Source organism: Neohortaea acidophila (assembly GCF_010093505.1).
Source record: "Neohortaea acidophila strain CBS 113389 unplaced genomic scaffold BDY17scaffold_2, whole genome shotgun sequence".
Lineage (NCBI taxonomy): Eukaryota > Fungi > Ascomycota > Dothideomycetes > Mycosphaerellales > Teratosphaeriaceae > Neohortaea > Neohortaea acidophila.
In genome coordinates, this window is record NW_022985511.1 from 1,962,302 (window position 1) to 1,981,675 (window position 19,374).

At 55.6% G+C, this 19,374-nt stretch overlaps 9 protein-coding genes across 9 annotated transcripts; 2 read left to right on the forward strand and 7 right to left on the reverse strand.

The window, feature by feature from the left end:
- Nucleotides 1-73: 73 nt before the first annotated feature.
- Nucleotides 74-816, reverse strand: BDY17DRAFT_315461 (PITH domain-containing protein; the record flags this gene model as incomplete). Its single annotated transcript, XM_033735910.1, has 2 exons — nucleotides 74-503; nucleotides 560-816. The coding sequence occupies 2 exons, from the start codon at nucleotides 814-816 to the stop codon at nucleotides 74-76; spliced, it is 687 nt and encodes a 228-aa protein (XP_033593407.1).
- Nucleotides 817-939: 123 nt separating this feature from the next.
- On the reverse strand, nucleotides 940-1,933 carry BDY17DRAFT_292191 (Snf7-domain-containing protein). The gene is made up of 3 exons (XM_033732783.1): nucleotides 1,845-1,933; nucleotides 1,426-1,789; nucleotides 940-1,368 (listed from the first exon to the last, which is right to left on the reverse strand). Exons 1-3 carry the CDS (start codon nucleotides 1,913-1,915, stop codon nucleotides 1,135-1,137), a joined length of 669 nt encoding a protein of 222 aa, XP_033593408.1. The 5' UTR covers nucleotides 1,916-1,933; the 3' UTR covers nucleotides 940-1,134.
- A 129-nt stretch (nucleotides 1,934-2,062) lies between these two features.
- On the forward strand, nucleotides 2,063-4,380 carry BDY17DRAFT_292193 (P-loop containing nucleoside triphosphate hydrolase protein). The gene has a single exon (XM_033732784.1). It carries the CDS (start codon nucleotides 2,101-2,103, stop codon nucleotides 4,255-4,257), a length of 2,157 nt encoding a protein of 718 aa, XP_033593409.1. The 5' UTR covers nucleotides 2,063-2,100; the 3' UTR covers nucleotides 4,258-4,380.
- A 130-nt stretch (nucleotides 4,381-4,510) lies between these two features.
- On the reverse strand, nucleotides 4,511-5,433 carry BDY17DRAFT_292198 (uncharacterized protein). Its single transcript, XM_033732785.1, has 2 exons — nucleotides 5,203-5,433; nucleotides 4,511-5,138 (listed from the first exon to the last, which is right to left on the reverse strand). The coding sequence occupies exons 1-2, from the start codon at nucleotides 5,295-5,297 to the stop codon at nucleotides 4,598-4,600; spliced, it is 636 nt and encodes a 211-aa protein (XP_033593410.1). The 5' UTR covers nucleotides 5,298-5,433; the 3' UTR covers nucleotides 4,511-4,597.
- Nucleotides 5,434-7,414: 1,981 nt separating this feature from the next.
- On the reverse strand, nucleotides 7,415-8,186 carry BDY17DRAFT_315463 (chromosome segregation protein Spc25-domain-containing protein; the record flags this gene model as incomplete). The annotated part of the gene is made up of 2 exons (XM_033735911.1): nucleotides 7,415-7,968; nucleotides 8,030-8,186. 2 exons carry the CDS (start codon nucleotides 8,184-8,186, stop codon nucleotides 7,415-7,417), a joined length of 711 nt encoding a protein of 236 aa, XP_033593411.1.
- A 184-nt stretch (nucleotides 8,187-8,370) lies between these two features.
- BDY17DRAFT_87128 (RNA polymerase I-specific transcription initiation factor RRN6-like protein) lies at nucleotides 8,371-11,747 on the forward strand. The gene has a single exon (XM_033738791.1). It carries the CDS (start codon nucleotides 8,656-8,658, stop codon nucleotides 11,617-11,619), a length of 2,964 nt encoding a protein of 987 aa, XP_033593412.1. The 5' UTR covers nucleotides 8,371-8,655; the 3' UTR covers nucleotides 11,620-11,747.
- On the reverse strand, nucleotides 11,681-13,995 carry BDY17DRAFT_87116 (uncharacterized protein). The gene is made up of 4 exons (XM_033738790.1): nucleotides 13,663-13,995; nucleotides 13,519-13,594; nucleotides 12,270-13,438; nucleotides 11,681-12,204 (listed from the first exon to the last, which is right to left on the reverse strand). Exons 2-4 carry the CDS (start codon nucleotides 13,592-13,594, stop codon nucleotides 11,743-11,745), a joined length of 1,707 nt encoding a protein of 568 aa, XP_033593413.1. The 5' UTR covers nucleotides 13,663-13,995; the 3' UTR covers nucleotides 11,681-11,742.
- A 333-nt stretch (nucleotides 13,996-14,328) lies between these two features.
- BDY17DRAFT_246119 (putative sugar transporter) lies at nucleotides 14,329-16,201 on the reverse strand (the record flags this gene model as incomplete). The annotated part of the gene is made up of 4 exons (XM_033730698.1): nucleotides 14,329-14,582; nucleotides 14,644-14,771; nucleotides 14,832-15,130; nucleotides 15,182-16,201. The coding sequence occupies 4 exons, from the start codon at nucleotides 16,199-16,201 to the stop codon at nucleotides 14,329-14,331; spliced, it is 1,701 nt and encodes a 566-aa protein (XP_033593414.1).
- Nucleotides 16,202-17,339: 1,138 nt separating this feature from the next.
- Nucleotides 17,340-19,027, reverse strand: BDY17DRAFT_321606 (uncharacterized protein; the record flags this gene model as incomplete). Its single annotated transcript, XM_033736656.1, has 3 exons — nucleotides 17,340-17,589; nucleotides 17,685-17,905; nucleotides 18,620-19,027. 3 exons carry the CDS (start codon nucleotides 19,025-19,027, stop codon nucleotides 17,340-17,342), a joined length of 879 nt encoding a protein of 292 aa, XP_033593415.1.
- Between the last annotated feature and the right edge of the window lie 347 nt (nucleotides 19,028-19,374).

A 19,374-nucleotide genomic window follows, 5' to 3' on the forward strand; every position in this document is an offset into this window, starting at 1 on the left:
TCTCCATAACTTACATTGCAACACCCTGAACATCAACCTTCACTCCAAGGCTGACACTCGCTCCCTCGTCTCTTCACATCCCATCCCTCCCGCCAGCGGCCCCAATATGACTCCCCAAACCCTGCCCAACACCAGCAGCCAACTTATGATCCTGCGGATTCGCCGCAGCCTCATAAAGCACATTCACCGGCTCACGGCTCAACTTCATCCACTCCCCCTTGAACCCCAAATAACTCACCCTTGTCTCATCCTCCTCCCCTTGACTCCAGTTGTCCTCGAAAAAGAGATCCAGCGACCGCACGGTGTTGAAAAGAGCCCGCTTGACGGGAACCTCCTGCACGTCATTTGATTGTGCGAGTTCGAGCGTTTGCGTCGGCTGCGCATCGCTGGCGGAGGAGAAGTCGAGGTTGTCGGTGTTGAGGAAGAGTTTGAGATTTTGCGGGGCGCTGGAGGTTTGGGATGTGCGGATTAGAATGCTGTGGAGTCGGATTTGGGCTGTGAAGCTAGATGGGGTGTGAGGAAGATGGCTTTCCTATATGCTTGTCTTCTGAGGACGTACGGAACGTGCATGAGCAGCTGCTCATCCGTATCGCTTTTCAGCTCCGGCTGCGAGTCGAGTCGATCAGTCCATGTCTTTTGTAGGATCTTGGTGCCAGATTGCGGCTCGGATTCGTTCAGAGTGGTGATTTTGGAGAAGTCTATCTGCTCATAGATGTGGTTTTGCAGCGCGGGGGTCAGGTCATCGGTGTGGTCGTGAGCGGCGCCTTCGGAGTGGTCATGGCCGTGGTGGTCGTGTTCATCGTGACAGTGAGACATTTTGGAAGCGCTTCAGTAAGAGAGAACGGGCCAGCCGGAAGGTTGAGGGTAATGATCAGGACATTGTTGATGGAGGTGATGGAATGAAGTCGATTCTGGAAGCGGAGGGAATTGTGGGGCGTACGCGAAGCTCACACCACGGCACGTGTTGTGGAGCTGGACGCCATAAATACTCGAGATACATGGTATAAAGCTGTATTGAACGCTGCTTTGCGGTGTGTTTAGAAGAACAAGTCCTCCAAGGGTATTTCCAACGCCTTCGCTCACTGCACAAAAAGGTTTGAAATGCACGGGACGGTAGAAGCATCAACAACCAGCTCAGGCGGCAAGAGGTTCGGAAGCCGTCTGCTTCGAAGCCCTCTCGTCTCGTCTTCGCTTTGCTCGCTCGGCAGGCGTTTCTTGAGGCACGTCGGGTAGCTCTTCACGAATGCCATTGGGTGCGTCAGGCAGAGCTGGCACGGCGTTGACCTCTCGCTCCATCGCCTCGAGCTCATCCTCCACCTCGTCTTCGTCTTGATCTGACATCTTGCCTCCAAGAAGCTCGTCGATTTCCTATGAGAGCAATGGGTAAGTCTGAGTTCGTCATGCAAGACGCGGAGAGAAGCAAACCTTTTGATAAGCATGCGCCTCTTCGCTTTCCCCCATAATCATCTCCACCTTGTCGAGGCCACCCATCTCCCGATGGATGGCTTTGAGCACAGCAGTACCTTGTTGCAGACCGTACAGAACATCTTTCTGCACCAAGGCAAACTCGACGTCGCTGGTTAAGGTCTCCAGCTGCGCAAGTTGCTGGTCTGTTTTGCTCAAAAGCGACTCCTGGTACTTCTTCTTCCGCAAGGCGAGCAAAGCCTTCTGTTTGTCACCATTGCGCAGACACTCCCGGGCAATTTCATGCTCTCGAGTAGTGATTACGGTGATTCGCTTTTGATATTGATGCAGTTTGTCTCGTTGGTTTTTGAGATCCAGTATCGCTCTGAAATCGAGTCAGTCTTATAGCAAATAGTAGCCCTCCGCCCGGAAGAACGTACCGATCTTGAGCAGAGACTTTGTGAGAGCTTCCAGAGTTTCCCCCTCCGAATAGCCGCTGGAAAAACGCCATGCTTCTGGAATGTCGGAGTTGATGTTGCACACAAATAGAGGAGATGGCATCAGGCCTCTTTCGGCTTCGGCACGGTCCGGCGCCACGTGGCTGCAGGGATCCAGAAATCTGTACGAGCAACATCCGAGAATTTAACCAGACGCCACACATCATTCCTTGCGCCTCGTCTTCATCACCACAAAACGATGAAGCGCCTGCAGTCCGCGCTGGATAACGACGTGTGGATCTGCGTGGAGAGATTTCGAAAAGACGGCGTCGCGGCCGACGCCAACAGTCTATACACCGCGTTCCAAAGATCGAATTCCTCATTGAAGCGCAAACCGAAGAAGGTCTTGGTCAGCAGTATCGAGCGAGTGCTCGAAGTCTTGGATATCAACGAATCGGACGGGAACGACTCCGAAGCAGAGATCGAGAGGAAGTCAGCACAGCGCGCCAGCGATCCGGATGTCATGAATAAGTCGCTGCGGTCGACTTTAGCAGCGCCTCCTCCATCAGCCATTCCTGTCTCGACTGACGATGATGGCGCACGAAAGCGCCGCTTGGCCAATGGCGAACCCGCACCCAAAAGACAGAAAGCGGACAAAATCAGCACCGCCCCGCCGACGGAGCTTGCTCTCGAAGACATCGCGGGCATGGACCAGGTAGTCGAGCAGATGGGCGAGCTTCTCAGTTTACCACTGCTGAAACCCGAGGGCTTCCGTCAGCACAATCTTCCATTGCCCAGGGGTGTCTTACTGCACGGTCCACCGGGATGCGGCAAGACGATGATCAGCCGCGCATTCGCCGCGGAGCTGGAGGTTCCCTTTATCGAAATCCTCGGCCCGTCAATTGTATCCAGTATGAGCGGAGACTCGGAAAAGGGTGTCAGAGAGAGGTTTGAGGAGGCAAAGAAGAATGCGCCATGTCTCCTTTTCATCGATGAGATTGATTCCATTGCTCCGAAGCGAGACTCAAGCCAGACCGCGATGGAGAAGCGCATTGTCGCACAGCTTCTAGTCTGCATGGACGAGCTGGGCAAAGACCCCGACAAACCGGTCATTGTATTGGCTGCGACCAATCGACCGGACAGCCTGGATCCTGCACTAAGGCGCGGTGGGCGATTTGACACCGAGATCAACATCCCCGTCCCCAACGAGATCGTTCGGGAACACATCCTCCGTGCGCAAACTCGACACATACCCGTCGCCGCCGATGTCGACTTCAAAGCTCTCGGCAAAATGACTGCTGGCTTTGTGGGAGCAGATTTGAAAGACCTGGTTGGAAAGGCTGGATCCTGGGCGAGGAGTCGATATCGACAAGCACTACGATTGCAAGCGTCACAACTCCTCCCTCCCCCTGAGATGGACGTTGACCAGCCCGATAACCACTACGTCGCATCAGCCACAATCGTCGCAGAGAAGCTACTCATCAAGCGATTGAAGATGCGAGACATCCCAGAACCCGCCGGGTTCGAAGATTTCCGCATCGCAATGGAAGCCTTCCTCGCAGTCCTCCCGAGTATCACGCCATCTTCGAAACGAGAAGGCTTCGCTACAATTCCAGATGTCTCGTGGGAAGACGTGGGAGCACTTAAATCAGTGCGCGAGCAACTTGACCGCGCGATTGTGAAACCCATCAAAAGACCGGAGATGTTCAAAGCTCTTGGATTGCGCTCGCATACTGGTGTCTTACTCTGGGGGCCTCCAGGCTGTGGAAAGACGCTCCTCGCAAAAGCCGTAGCCGCCGAGAGCAAAGCGAACTTCATCGCGGTGAAAGGGCCCGAACTCCTCAACAAATACGTGGGCGAATCGGAAGCTTCAGTCCGAAAAGTATTCACCAGAGCACGCTCCAGCGTACCATGCATTGTCTTCTTCGACGAAATCGACGCCCTTACGCCAAAAAGAGACGATGCAAGTTCAGAAGCCAGTTCGCGCGTCGTCAATACCTTACTAAGCGAAATGGATGGCCTCAACCAGCGCGCAGGAATCTACATCATCGCCGCCACGAACCGCCCAGACATGATCGACAACGCCATGCTCCGCCCCGGCCGGCTCGACAAACCACTCTTCGTCGACCTCCCCGGTCCCGAGGAGCGAGTTGAGATTCTCAAAACGCTGCTGCGCGGTAAGCCGGTTTCGGACGCAGATGTGCCGCATATCTTGGATTTGGCGCGAGGACCGAATTGTAAGGGGTTCAGTGGGGCGGATCTGGAGTCGTTGTTCCAGAACGCTGGGTATGCGGCTGTGGATCGAGAGGGGGAGACGATTGTGACGAGGGATTTTGTGCACGCTTCGACGATGGTGAGGGGGAGTGTTACTGATATTCAGAAGTATCATGCGCTCAGGCAGAAGTTTGGGAATTGAGCGGGTGGCGGCATGAAAGGGGTTACTGATATCTACCAGCATGTGAATCTATTGAGTCATCACGTGAGTGCTTGGCATTTTCATCCTTTGGGCAGCATCCTTGGATCATCTCCTCATTTCATCCAACGCCACGAAGGTGGTGATTCTTTTGCAAGATTCGATTCCAAGCAAGTTCTTGAGCGGTACGGGCGGGTGTGGGACCTCCCTCGCTCCAAGCTTTGTTGGCACAACAATCCAGCTAATGACAAGCCAGACAAATGTCAACATGCAAAAACTACAACCACGGGATCGAAAGTGGAGCCGGAGTCATCATTTGCCATGACAGAGATCGAATTTTCGCTCATGTCGCTTCTCGCAAGTATATATACCGCCTGCCGCGCCCACACCCTGCTTTCTTCTTCATCCACAGAAGGATAGCAGTGAGACGATTCATCAAGCCGAGCCCAAATCCACCGCCATACCCCGTCTTCCGACAACCCTGCACGTCTGGCGCACACCTCGCAACCCGCTCTTGTCCACGTTCCAAGCCGATGCTCGCGCGTTCTGGTTTGGGAGGAGGAAGGAGTTGTGGTTGAGGGGGAGTGACTCTTTCGTGCGCGGGTATCGGGTCGATGCAAGCGGGTGAGGGTGTCGTCCAGGGTGTCGGTCCATCGACGCACGTGAGTGATCGCGACCGCAGCGTCGGTTGCCGCTCGAACGAGACATCGCTGACGTGTTGAGAAGTTAGCACACGCTGTGAGGACATGAAGGCTTGTGTGACGGCGAGTGGGCTGGATGCCAGTCTTGATGGATAGCAGAAATATGACGTTTCATCAGCGCAAAGCTCGAGGGCTAGGCTATGAGGTCGAAGTTTCCCGTCGGGTTTCATCATTGTGGGCAAAGTGAGGGTTCTTGAATGCGAGACACTTGCCTTTGACGGAGTTGTGTGCTGACATTGCGATGCAGGACGGCCGTCTCCTCGAGTGGAGCAGAGACGCGTCTCGATGGGACCGCTTTCTCGATCGGTTGGCCAGCTTGACGAAGACCGGCATTTGAGCCATCGACACGCCGTTGGTAGTGTGCAAATGGACAACGTGAAAGGCAGGGGAAGAAAGTCAGCCACAAGGACTGAGCAGGGAGCACATCAGAAAAGCTGTGAATTTTATGTCAAAGCCCGGGCAATTGCCACAGGCTCATCGACTCAACGCAGAGTGATCATCGCTTGCGACATCACCTGCCTTTGGAACTGCCGGTCTCTCGTTGGACAAGCTGGCAAAGATCGAGGGCGGGAGAGAGAGAGGATCGACGCTTGGATCGCGGGCGACAGACGGGCAACCTAAAAGGCCGGTGAAAAACCGTCAGCCACAAGGACTGAGCAGGGACGCACATCAGACAAGCTTGTGCATTGGAATCAAAGCCCGGGCAATTGCCACAGGCTCATCGACTCAACACGAAGATATCATCAACTGCGACATCACCTGCCTTTTGGAGCTGCCGCGTCTGTCGTCGGACAAGCTGGCGAAGATCGAGGGGACAGACAGAGAAAATCGACGCTTGGATCGCGGGCGGCCGACGACGACCTAGAAGGCAGCGGAAACACCGTCAGCCACAAGGACTGAGCAGGGAGCACATCAGAGAAGCTGTCAAAGCTGCAAGTCAACTCAAAGCACGGGCTATCGCCACGAGCTCGTTGTTACCACAGAGGCAAATCATCAACTGCGACATCACCTGCCTTTTGGGATCGTCTCGTCGTTCGGCGGACAAAGACCGAGAGCGGGACAGTCGGCGCTTGATTCGAGGGCAACAGATTGGACAACCTGGAAGGCAGGAGAAAAAAAGTCAGCCACAAGGACTGAGCAGGTGCCCCCATCAGAACTGCCGTAGTCCAAATCATTGCCGGGGCTCATTGTACACACCGGGGTTGTCATCATTTGAAATATCACCTGCCTTTTGGGATTGTCGGTGTCGCTCCTCGGACAAGCGATCGAAAAGACAACGAAGCCTTGTCAACCGCCGGAGAGCCGGCAAGGGTGCGCATCTGAGGTGTCCGGAAATCTCCCCAGCCGTCGCGACTGGCAAAGACTGATGAGCAATGTGTTACCACGGGGTTGGCCGCTTGCTACTCCGACGTACCTGAGGGAGAATCATCGATCGTGTCCTCGATGCAAGCACGCCACGACCAGCGATGAAGTGTCGATGACCGACAGACAAGATCGAGACACGAAGACTTTACTGCATCTCTTCGTCACCGGGTGTGACTGCAGAAACGTGAGCTGGGCATTGGATCATCATTTGAGACCACCTGCCCGAGAGGAAAAAAGAGTTGTCGATCTTTGAGAGACGCGACCTAGAAAAGAGCGAGGATTGTCAGCCACAAGGACTGGCAGGCATCTCATCAGACTTTACTCCTTGTCTTCGTCATTGCCCGTGAGGGCTTAGAAACGTGAGCTAGGTTTCGATCATCATTTGGGACACCTGCCTGAGAGAGAGAGAGGAGAGCCAAACGAGGTTGTCGTTGACACGATCCCCCAAGACCAATGATGAAGTGTCAATGGCCGCTGCCGGACAAGATCTGGACGAGCATGGTCAGACCATAGCTGAGGTTTTGTGGAGGCTGGAACGCTCTGAGAGGTTGGGGTGCGTGTCGAGAGTATCGATGAGAGACATGGAGACGAGAGGGACGATGCACGAGACTTGATCGAGGGTTTATGAGGATTGCAGTGTTTACATCGATCTATCTGGAAAGGACATATTGCAGTACTTGGGCTGACATTGATAGCAGGGACTACAAAATTTTTATCCCATCGGGAAGGCAGAGGGGAGCGAACGAAGGAAGTTGGAGGTGGTTGCGAGGGAGTCACACGCTCGCGAAGGAAGTGTCTACCCTTTGTGAAAGAAGATCGACCGCTTTTGGAAGAGAAGCACCGTGTAGAAGATGCTGTCACTCAGTAATTTGTGGGAAGTACGACATTGGGAGGCAGCGTCGTCTCCTGTCGGATTGTACAGCAGCAGTATCTATCGCCTACAATCTATAAAAGTGGTAGGCATATCACGACGGTACGGAAAGCACTGGACTCCTCCAAACTACATGTACGAAGTGAAGCTGGCGATGAGAGCTAGGTACGACATCGGACGGTTCTTGCATTGATACTAATCTACTGTCCCCCAACACAGGACCTCACGCCTTGAACCCCTCGGCCAGCAATCCCCGAATCGCTTTCAGGAAAGGCCCAAGCTGCCGACTTTCATTCAACTGCATCACGAGTGGTTCCAGATTCTCCTTCTCCAGTGTCGGTGTCGTGGCCGCAACTTCATACTCCTTGCCATCCATCAGCAACTCAAACGTTGCCTCCTTATTGCCATCCCGATCATCCACACATACAAAAACAAATCTGAGCTGATCCTCGACCCCAAATGCAGACGGCTCAATGCGCAAACCAAGACAGTGCTCCCAGAAGCGCAGCTCGGGAATGTTATGCCGGGCTTGAGCCTCCAGCGTGCGCTGATGTACCGCCTGCGCCTCGCGCTTTTGCTTGATAGACGTTTGAATGGATGCGATATCTGCTTTCAGCCGATCGCGACGTTCAAGATGTTCCTCCTTTTGTTCGGTGAAAGTGCGGATCGCATCTTCCATTTCCTCAGCTTCGGCCGCTTCCTTCGCCAGTGTCTGCGCGTGCGTGGAGGATTTGGATTCGAGCTCGGCGATGGCGATCTTGCGTGTTCGCTGCAGATCTGCGCCAGACATTGTTAGTATGCGATGGTGTTGTTCTGTTGCGCTGCCGGGAAAACATACCTCCAAGCTCGGCCATGTTCATTCGGAATGCATTGCGCTCTTCCAACACCCGCTTCCTCCCGCGTTCGATGAACTCATCAAAGCGCACCGTAAATTGCGCCATTCTCTCGCGCAAATCGTTGAAGCCGAAGTCGACGCTGGGCAGTGTGTCGGCCATGGACACCGCATTTGCGCTGTACGGATGCTGGTCGCGTGAAGGGCCGAAGGAGTTGCCGAAACGGCTCGGAGTCATCGTTAACGTAGACATGTTGCTCAATCAGATGAGATGTTGTCAAGGAGCGTTGAGAATAGGCACGGCCTTCAAAGGTGTCGGGACTGTCGAGTAATTGTATGTTGTTCAAGAAGTGAAGTTGCAGCTGACGTTCGAAAGCGCGCGGATGTAAACATTCGGCAACAGCGGGCCGCGCCGGTTGCGATGCTTTGGCGCAAACCTTAAATTCGCATGTCTTCAAACTGTGCACACACCTCTTCCCTACACATCTCACTACATTCACATCTCAACGGCTATCATTGCGACGGCGATTTATTGCACCTCAACAAAGTGAGATTGCATCACACCACGGCACTCTTGAACATGTCCGCAACACTCGCAACTTCGAGACATAGCCAAACAAAAAACAAGCCCGATGGCTGAACCCGGCTTGGACAAGTCCTTCTATGGACATTTTGGCCAAGCCGAATACAACGAAAATGAAAAGGAATGGCGCTTCGAACGTAACTTGCAGAGCAACTTCGGGTTTCAGGTCCTTGGAGACCCTAAAGCGATTGTCGAGCCAACACGTGAAATTGGCATCGAGCGAACAGTAGAGGGCGAGGAGGGCCCAAGCAGACGACGGGAAATCCAGATTCAACGGCTCGCTCGATCCTATCCCGACCTTACCCCAGCAGGTCATCTATTACCGGAGCTGGCGCGGATCTCGGAAGCTGTGGATGATACAGTCAACTACCATGACCCGAACCAGGGACGGATGCTCGCCTTTGGCAAGATCAACGACCATCGATGGAATCGTGGACGTGAGGTCGTCGCTTTTCCTAATGGCCCCAGTGGCAGTGACCTCCGTGTGATCCAGATTCAAGATGAGCCGAGCGGATGGCAGGATTCAAAGAAAGTATGGCTCAAAGTTCCCGTCGTCCAAGGCGAAGAAGCAGTATGGGAAGGCCCTGGGGTCGCAATCCAGGCGATCGAGTTCAACAGTCCGAAAGGGCGTGGTGAGGTTTTCCTCATCGTACGTTTGATTACCGAGGTCTTGCTGTTCCGTCCCTTCTTTTCTTCTGGGGCGTCAAAGCTAGAGCTGAATCTTCTGTCTCGATTGTCGATGGACGAAATTGGAGGCTCACCGTACGCTCATGTGTCATTGAATCCCTGGAACTCCCGACAACTAACACTCGTGGATCAAGCCGGGGCATGGTCTGTTCATGATTTGACCACACGCGGTGCAATATCTGGCCCGCCACTCATGAGCTCAGCCCTCATCCCCGGCTCAGCAGACGCTCAGTTTGATCCGATGTACGACGGATGGGCTCGGATCCTCTGGACAGCGGCCTCTGATATCGTCCTTGTGTGCAATCGAGAAAAGGCAGTCCTCTGGTCTCTCTCCAAACAGACCAGCAGACAGCTTCCCAAAGTTCAAACATATTTGGACAGTGGAATGGGCTGGATCCTCGACGTGGCCGTCGTTCCGTCTCATGACGATCACGTTGCTCTCCTAACATCTGCACATGTCCTGATCTATCGCATCGGCTCGATAGAGCTGGGCGATCTGTCAGCAGAGATCGTCGCCTGCATTCGACATTTTCGGAACCCGGAGGACATCGGAATGCGACTTCACGTCTGGCAGGATGATAATGGTACTCGAAGCCCCACTCGATGCCATACACTTGTACTAACTTGTCCAGGCGTTGTCGTCTCTATTTACTCGTCTCTAAATCGAAGTGCTTACACTTACTATCTGGAATTGTCAAACACTCGTCACACCCAGGTAACCGATGCGACAGTCTTTGCTCTTCCCACGCCACTCGATGAGGAGGATGCTGAGGCTGGAGTCGTGGATCTTCATGTCCAGGCCTTGTCCATCCATGCAAAGAACCACGCACTGTCTGACGAGTCGTTCCTCGGCCGCTATCTGCGGCGAGGCGTACGCTTCTATTCAATCACGACACTCCAGGAAGACTTCTCAATCCTGCAACAGCTGTACTTTGTCAGCCCTTCAGGCCAATCTGAGGACATATCACCGCCAACGTGGGCGGGAAAGACGAAAAAGAGTGCAGCCAAGATCCTGGAGGATGACTTTGTCGTTGATGATGAAGAGTCGCTTGGGGAAGGCGGGAAAGACATGTATGAAGCACCACGGTCGGCGTTTAGGCAGGCTTGGCGCGCGGTTTCCGATACGCGGTTGTCGGAAGATTGGACGGTGAACTACGAGAACACTGCGCGACGGCTCAACCAAGATTCAGCAAGCTTGGCGACATTTGAGGATGTTGTGCACGAAGCCCGACAGGAGCTATTGCGAACAGACCATGTCGACGCAGTCCCATTCCGGACATTACGAGACTTGACGAATGATGAGATCGAAGTGCACGACTATGATGAAGCAGCAAGGCTCTTTGGGGATCTTCGGAACCCGACGTTGTCAACACGAGCATCGCCGAGGCCCGATGAAGCGGAGGATCCGGCCAACACGATTTCACGATTGGTGCTGCGCACTGTGAGCATACCACCACATCTAGGCTTGCCTCTTTTGGGAGACCTCTCTCTTCATGATATGATTGAGGCATTGCGTAAAACCTGGACTTTGCCGCTCGCTGATGACCCTGCTTCTTCCACGGAAACGTCGAGAGAGCACCTTGTCAATCAAGTAGCGGCACAAGTTGCGCTGGCAAGCCACCTTCTAAGATACGAAGAGCCGCTTAGTCAAGCCGGCGACACGCAACCCAGCCAGACTCAGAGTCAACCCACGCAAGACGACCTCCCAGCTCACTCACCAGCGACCCCATCCTCTGCCCGCCATACGCCCTCCATCTACTTCGACGCCTCAAGCCAACCACCCTTCTCTCCTTCAACATCGACCTCAATAACCTCCCACCGCTCCTCCACGATTCCGGCACCGGAAGTCGTCCGTCTCCGCCAATACACCTCCTTCTCCAAACCCAATCCACCCCCGCTATCCCGCAGTATAAACCGAGTCCTCTCCCACTGGCAACCTGGCACCAACCCATCAACCTACGACTGGAGCGCAGCCCTCACCCGCCGCACGCGCGAAGAAGAAGCCTTAGCAGCGGAAGAGAACGAAGGCGAAATGACCGAGAGGCAGCGCAGACGGCTGCAGAGGCGCACGGAGCGGTACATGGCGCGGCAACGGCGCGAGGCGGAGGAAAGTCAGCGGCAGCAGATGCTGAGCAGTCAAATTCCGGATTTTGGCTTCAGTGCCAGCCAGCTGATGCAGTCTGGTTCCCGCGGAGATATCCGAGAAGGCAGTGTGAGGAGTGGAGCTCCTTTGCAGAGTAGCCAGATTGCTGCTAGTCAGGTTGTGGCGGGGCGACATGCTGCGCGGAGGCCGGCGAAGAAGCAGAAGAGGAAGTCTGGATTTTGAACATCCGGGCCATGGATCTTGCTGCGCCAAGCGATTCGACACGCATGATGCGAAGCCCGCAAGCATTGGAGCACATATCGTTAGGCATATGCCACGTCGGTCTACCCGTGAATCTGATGGAAATCAAACGTAATGCGTCCTTGTTAAGCATCCAGTCTCATGCTCCATCAAAGAATCAAAGTACTCCTGGGCCCCGCCATCAGCACTTGTCCACTCCGCCTGAAAAGTGGAGTTCCAAGGCGGCGCCGGCAGCCAAATGTCCGTCAGCGAGGAGGGCGAAGCAACCCAGTCGTCGGACGAGGAGGCCGATGACAAGGTCGGCGACGGCAACACCGACGTATTGGGCGCAGACACGATGGAGAAAGAGGCGTGCGAGGAGAAAGAATGCAACGATTCGAGGCGCGAGGAACGGATCTTGGAGAGCAGTGACGAGACGTACTGTTGCCGGGTATCGGGCAGTTTGGACACGAGGAGCAGTAGGCGGTTTACTTGCTCGTCGACGTGGGGGTCGCGGTAGCCTTGAAGGTGGAATTCGTGTGCGGTGGCATCGAGGACGCAGCAGGCGATGTCGAAGAGTTTCTTGGTCTGTGGCATGGTCAGTGATGATTGTGGAGAATGACGAAGACGAAGAAGGGGTGTTGACCACGTACCAGAAGGTGGCCATGAACGCGAAGAGTCTCGATGGGATAGTCGTTTACGAAACGCGTGACGCTGCTAGCCAGCTCGCATGGGTATCCCAAACTCAGCACCCCGGTATTGAATGCGTGGGAAACCAGGCCTTTGCGAAACGCGAGGCGCCAGAGCAACACGTTCATCCAGATTTGCAAGCAGCAGACGTCTACCAGATCGGCTGGGCAGGCGGCGAGCACAAGCGATGCCAGTTGGAGCTTTTGCTCGACTTTGAATATCCACTCGATTGACAAACTTGTCGTCTCTTCATCGTTCCAGATGGAGAGGAATTGGGCGTCGATCACTATGCACAACTCTACCCACCGCATGAAGGGAATTAGCTGTGTAGCGTCGGCACTGCTGCTATACGTCGTCAAAGCGTGGATCGTCGGGTGGAGAGTGACGGGACGATACGAGCGCAAAGCATGTGCGCGCTCAGCAGCGAACAAGAACCAATGGAGCCGGCGATCTCGCGTCGACTGATGCAGATTAATGCCGGTGTAGTAGCTCTCTCGATGCATACTAAGCATATGTGAGAGAGTGGTTGCTTCTCGAAGGTAGAACCACGCGCGATCGTCGTCGCCGCTGCGCTCGTAGATGCATGCGAGGAAGGTGTCGATGATGATGGCGGAGGTGAGGGCTTGTGTGGCGTTGGGGCCGCTTCTGCGCTTTGCGATAACGTGCGCGCACAGCTGCATTGAGAGCGAGCTTGCTGAGGCGGGGGCTTCGGTGGAAAGGGCGATGTCATCGCTCACGAGGAGGGCGAGGGAGCACAGGGCTAGGATGATGCAGTGGGCTTCGACACTCGTGTCGACTTGCAACACCATGTTTTGCGCATCTTCGCGGTCGATCAAGGGTGCGTGTGGGTAGACGTTGGTAAAGAAGACGCCGAGACAGACTGCAATCATGTTGTCGGGTAGACAGGACGGGCGCGAGGTTGGCACACGCTCTGTCGAGGCGGGTTGCGTCGAGGCATTGTTCGATTCGAGATATGTCAGCCACGACTCTTGCTCCGGAGACGATGTCGCGCGTCTAGCAACACCCAGCTTCGGGCCCTTCTTGAGCACGGGATACTTGAAGGTGCAGAAGAGGCCGATGCTGGTGCATTTGTCGCAGGCGGCCGATTGCTCTCGACGAATGCATTTCGTTTCTGCCCTCCTCGGTCAGCGTGTTCACCCCCGTTGTTGTCCACAGTGCGGGCTGCTGGTTGAAGGAAGCGGTGGAACGTACTGCGTCGACGACACGAGTCGCATGCTTTCGAGCTCCGATCTGACGGACCCTCCGAAGACGAGCGCGAACTTTCCATCTTCTTCACGTAAGTAAGAAGTTCAAGAACAATGGCCGGGGAAAGGCGAGGAATGAGGCGCGACGAACACCTCATCCATCATCACGGATTACACATCATACCACCCGCCTTCTCGACAAACCCCACCAGTGTCCCAACCGCAATGCAGCGCACAGCAGTGCAGAGCTCTCCCCTTCAGCCCATCTCCGCCATCCATGCCCCCCACACATCCCCAGGCTGGGGAGGAGCAGAGGCCGAGAGAGGCCTAGCAGAGTCATCCGCAGCCCAGCCATGGCAGCAACCCGCCAATCATCGCCGGGGCCGAGCAATCCGGCTGCGCTAGGGGAAATGAGGCAATGCGCTAGAGCATGCATCGAAACGAGCTAGAAGGCGCGCTAGAAGGCGAGGGAGAAGACGCTATGCCACGTCGGTCGGGAGATCGGCACGCTAGGTGGTGGTTGATCGCCGTCAGTGCCAGAGTCGGGCCGGAGATGACATGATGCAGGAGCGGCTCGAGGGTATCGAGAGAGTTTGCTCGTCTGGAGTTGGTGGGGGCCGCCGTAGCGTTGGAGATTGGGCACGTTTGGGTGTGATGCAACGCTGCGCCAACGACATCAGAGGCCGAGTGGTGAATTATTAATCAATGGGCAGATGACGAGATAGCAGTGTGTCAACACGAGTCTTATCTTCATAACCCCCAACATCCTACCCATTAGCTCCTTCCCCTTCTGGACGCTCCACAGTAAGACCCAGCCCTAAAACTTCCTCTCCTCATGATCCACCTCCGTTACGCTCAAACCCCTCTGGGGGCCCCCGTTGAACACCCGGCCCCAGCGCCCCGCGAAGAAATCCTTCGTCGTCTCCATCGAGCTGGCCATGTTCTCGCGCACAATCTGGCGTGTGGGCTTCTGGAAGATCAAGTCGATCTCCTCCAGCGTCTTGCCTTTCGTCTCGGGCATGAAGAAGATTTGGTAGAACCAGCCGAGGACGGCGATGCCGCCGTAGAAGCCTGGATGGAGGGGATTAGTACGGCGGTTGTACAAGTATTAACGGATGATGGAACCACTTACCGAGTGCTAGGCCTGTCTTGGAAAAGGCCTTTTGCATGGCGCTGAAGTTATAGGTGACGATGAAGGAGGACAAGAAGAGCCAGCCGTCGCTGGAAGTCATGCCGTAGCTTCGGAGGTACGTGGGGTAGCTGCGAGCCAAGTGTCAGTACATTGTGTACGAACGATCTCAGGAGGAGAGGAACACGCACACTTCCGACGGAATAACCCATGTCAAACACGCGTAGGAGCCAAAGAACAACTCGTAGATGATGAGGCCGGTGAGGTAGACGGCTTCGGTGCCGGCGGTACCGTTCACATGGTAGCTTGCGCCCACGAGCACGAGACCGATGAAGAAGCCTGGGAGAGTTGCGATGGCCCAGAAACGGCGGCCGAAGCGTTCCATGAGGAAGATGGCGGGGATGGTGCCGATGAGCAGCGAACCGCCTCCGACTAAACTCATGTAGTTGGCTTGGTACTTGTTGAAGCCGATTTGAGACATCAGGACGGACTGGCTGGTGTTAGATATGCGCTCAGAGTAGAGCAGAATAGAGTGACTCACCATGTAGTACATGATAGCATTGATACCCGTAAACTGTCCGAGGAAAATCATGATGTTGGCATAGACGATCGCCCTTCTCGCACGCGGCTTGGTGAAGAAGTCCATCCACGGGAAGCGTCGGCCATTAGAACCAGCATGAATCTCGCGCTCCTCCTCCTCAAGGCTGACCTTCATGACGAAGAACTCTTCGCGACTCTCGGCGCTCTCGGTGCCACGGATGCGCCGCCAGACGCGGAAGGCATCGAGCGTGCGGCCCTTGTGCATGAGGAAACGCGGCGACTCGGGCATGAAGAGCATGCCCGCGAACATGATGGTGCTGAAGACCAGCGAGCTGCCGAGGATGTAGCGCCAGTTGCCCGGCACGCTGATGAACATGGCGGCGACGGCGTAGCCGAGGACTTCGCCGAGGGCGATGTTGAATTGGTACAGACTGACGAGATTGCCTCGAAGGCGGCGCTCGACGGTTTCGGCGACGTAGACGGGGACGGTACCGCCCTCCAATCCCACGCCGACGCCGAGAATCAGGCGGGCGGCGATGATCATGCCGTAGTTGATGCTGCCCGCTTCCAGCGCTGCGCCGATGGTGTAGATGATTGTGCTGATGATGATCGACATGCGACGGCCAAAGTACTCGTTGCATGGCGACAAGATGAGAGCACCGGCCACGGCGCCGAGAGGCATGCCAGAGTTAACAAGACTATTCTGCTGAGTAGAGAGGCCCAAATCCTTGGGAAGGAAAAGATTGGCGCCCGAGATGAGCGACTGGTCCAAGCCGGACAGCAAGCCACCCATGGAGGCAAAGGCGACAAGCAGCCAAGTGAAATGCTTGGGATCCTTGAACTCGAGGTGGAAAAAGCTTCGCTTTTCGCCGCCCTCTTGCCGGATCTGCTCCTCGAGCTGCCCGACCAGCGCATCCGCTTCCCATCCGCCTACCTTGGCGATGTTGAAGGCTTCTTGCTGGCTGTGGATGGCGGGGACGGAGCCCGAGCGGACGGCGTCCTTGATCTCCGCCTCGGACATGTTGCGCCGCTCCTCGAAGGTGGCGTCTTCATAGTGGTGACGGTCGTCACCCTCCTTGTGCTCTTCCGATACTTTCTCCATGGTGGCGATGATGGTGTGGTAGGAGAAAAGGGCAGAGTGGTGGACAGAGGGGAAGGCGACGAGCAGCTAAAACGGCTGGCAGGAAAAGACTTCTTCCACGCTTCTTCTTCGCGCGCACCATCCCACTCATATACCGAACATTGGTGGCGAGTGGGACAAGGCTCCACCGGCGATCGGCACGACGAGGGTGGAGCTTCGTCCGCGGCCTCACTTTTAGCGTCGGCCCTATGGCCAATCCTTATGGATAAGTCGGCAAGTAGCGGGTATGGCGGTGCTTTTCAATCCTGGTTGTACTCGGTGACCTGCTCGTGTAGGGATATTGCATCAGCGGCGGTCGAGGGATCTTCGTCCCAGGTCTGTTGTCGAAGCTCAAGCTCTCGACACGCGCGCGGGGTTGACTCATCACGTCTGTTCAGTGTGCGAATACTGTCACTTCGGTAGTTGATGCTATGTCTCCTCGATCGCATCGCTTCAATCTCCCTTGGGTGGGGACGGAGATCGAGAATTTTGCACTTCGAACGCCGTTGTCGGCAAGACGGCAACTGGCTGCTCGCGCTATGTGTCAAGACAAGCCGCCGACGTACATGCAGTACAGCACTACCTGACCTGACCATTGCGTACTTTGCCGGCGCACTTCATGCATGAACCCCGCTGGACACCGTACAGTATGCAAGAATGCATGGGGGGGCTCACGTGCTCCACATTCTGTATTCTTTCCATCTTCCCACGCGTCTGGATTGGTGTGGGGGCATTGAGAGGACCGGAGATGCATTGGTGTCCTCGCGAGATCACGGTCTGAGCTTGTCTTCCGCCGAAGATGCTTCTTCCCAATTCGAGCAAGCGATGAGCCGACGCGGGAGGTGAGGATATGGTTCATAGTACAGCAATGACCTCATTCGAAGCTCTGACATTAGTCGAAACATATGAACAAGTACCCAGCCAAATCTGTCCACCTTCCTCCCACACGTCCATTCCCCTCCAACCCCTCCGTCACATCCACTTTTGCCCATCTCTATTCCTCCTCACCGCAGAAGAGACACCCTCCAAAATCATTGTCCTACGATGTCACATCGCAAATCGTCTTATAGGCCATCAAACTCGTGTATGGCTGGGTGCAATTGGTTGGATCGCCGGGGCGCAGGAAGAGAACGGGTCTGACCTCCGTGAAATCCGTCTCGCACCCCTGCAGGCTCTGGTACAGCTGGATGGAGCAGGTGGAGGCGAGGTGCACAATCTTGACGGACGACGCGGGCGCCTTGAGCTGTTGGCAAGAGGCGGTGGTGGTGTTGCTGATGGTCGTGGGTTTCCTGCGATGGCAGTAGGTTAGGAATATTTGTAGTGATTGATTGGGCGCAATGAAGGTTGGGGAGAGGGAAGGGGAGGGGCATTGAGAGGTACTCACCCGCCGCACGTCTTGCCGGAGTAGGCGTGGATGGTGTAGAGCGCGGTGGCTCTGCTCTCGAGGCTGGCTTCGAGCGTGTCGACGGGCGAGCAGGCGCCGAGGGCCGCAAGAGCAGTGAGGAGGGAGAGGACGTTGGTTCTCATCTTGGTCCAGTTCGGGGTCTCAAAGAGCACAATGTCGCCGTAGTCACCACGCCTGCTGCTACCAAAAGCTTGTATCGCCTAGCGATCGGTCCGGGATGGTGGTTTTGGATGTGAGGATGTAGAAGGAATGGATGTTCTAATGGTCGGAGAATCAATCGCACTGGTCGTCGCCGACCTCTGGCCCGAACGAAGCCGACCCAAACCCTGTTGCTGACAGTCGTGAGGGGGAACCCCAGAGAAGCCGAAGCGATCAGGGCACGAGAAAGGAGTCCAGACTTCTGCTCCCCCGCACTTTTCCCCAGGTTTGGCTACGATTGCTCTCCCGAGTCGCCGGGTGCTCATGCTTTGTAGATCCGTAAATAAATGCCTTGTGTGATTTTTGATCGCCGTGATTAATGCTTTAGGACAGCTCAACCCATCCATTACTCATATCAATCCCTCCTTCTTCAAAAGGATAAGCACAACGCCCACGACGCCAGCACTGATGACCAGGGCAAGCACAAACGCGCTCACCACCCGACAATATCGCCATGTGGCCGACACCCCGCAACCCAAATAACAAAACCCCTTGTAAGCGCCAAGCGACATAAAGTAGAGCAACATATACACCCCTAGACACACGAGGTGTAGTGTGCTCGGTTTGCGCCTTCGTGTCGACGTGGGGGTGGAGGGCGATGCATCGGCCATGCTTTCAGGTGAGCGGGTAAGAGTAGATGGTAGTCCCACTCCCGCCGGTCGTTGTAACCTAGATATCTGAGCGGACATGACTGAGTTGCCCGACTCGACATCCACCTCCTCCGCAAACATAGCTCTCCGTCCCGCGGTAGCCGCAGCGTAGTCAGGAGGCGGCTGCGCGGGCCCAGCATCCAGCAGGGGCGTCTCTTCCGTAGCATTCGCCGTCCGAGCAGGCGATCGAAGCGCCGAAGAAGACATATATGCCGGCTGGCGGTCATGTAGCGACTCGGGAGGCGAGACGCGATCGAGGGCATCAGCGACCTCGATGGCTTTCGCCGCTTGCGACATTCGGTTTTGATCTTCGAGTGCTCGAGTCTGGGATGATGCTGCCACGGGGCCGGTGGCTGGGTCAGCCTTTCCGGACGCAGCCGCTTCGTCGACGTCGTTGTCGGGAAGCGTCTCGACTTCCCATTCTGCCTCGTCTGCGTGCGACAATTCATCGAGATCAGGTGGCATGGTCGACATGGCTGTAGCCTGAGAAGCGAGGCGGGGTACTGCAGCCTCTTTCCAATCGCGCGTCAACGTCGAAGCTTCATGATATTGTACATGGCAACGAGTGATGGAACGTTGCGATACCGTCTATCATGCGTGAAGACTGGAAGCTGCCCGAGCTACCCTCATCAACAGTCAAAGAGGCAAATGGATGCCTCCAGGCAGCAAGCCAGCCAGCTGAACGCGGAGGGCGAGCCCGCTTGCGGCGCAGCCCGAGCCTTTCGCAGACCGTGCACGGGGATGCGGCAAACGGTGCGATCTGGTTGGTTCGAGCATTGCACTTTGCGACATCATCGTGCGCATCAACACTGTGCTCTTCA

Coding starts and splice junctions, on each gene's coding strand:
- BDY17DRAFT_292191 (XM_033732783.1), bottom strand. CDS start 1,915: ATGGCGTTTTTCCAGCGGCTATTCGGAGGGGGAAACTCTGGAAGCTCT. Junction 1,790..1,844: donor AAAGTCTCTGCTCAAGATCG/GTACGTTCTTCC, acceptor ACTCGATTTCAG/AGCGATACTGGATCTCAAAA. Junction 1,369..1,425: donor AGGCGCATGCTTATCAAAAG/GTTTGCTTCTCT, acceptor TTGCTCTCATAG/GAAATCGACGAGCTTCTTGG.
- BDY17DRAFT_292193 (XM_033732784.1), top strand. CDS start 2,101: ATGAAGCGCCTGCAGTCCGCGCTGGATAACGACGTGTGGATCTGCGTG.
- BDY17DRAFT_292198 (XM_033732785.1), bottom strand. CDS start 5,297: ATGGCTCAAATGCCGGTCTTCGTCAAGCTGGCCAACCGATCGAGAAAG. Junction 5,139..5,202: donor CACTCGAGGAGACGGCCGTC/CTGCATCGCAAT, acceptor AAGAACCCTCAC/TTTGCCCACAATGATGAAAC.
- BDY17DRAFT_87128 (XM_033738791.1), top strand. CDS start 8,656: ATGGCTGAACCCGGCTTGGACAAGTCCTTCTATGGACATTTTGGCCAA.
- BDY17DRAFT_87116 (XM_033738790.1), bottom strand. CDS start 13,594: ATGGAAAGTTCGCGCTCGTCTTCGGAGGGTCCGTCAGATCGGAGCTCG. Junction 13,439..13,518: donor CGACTCGTGTCGTCGACGCA/GTACGTTCCACC, acceptor CGAGGAGGGCAG/AAACGAAATGCATTCGTCGA. Junction 12,205..12,269: donor GCGTTCATGGCCACCTTCTG/GTACGTGGTCAA, acceptor ACCATGCCACAG/ACCAAGAAACTCTTCGACAT.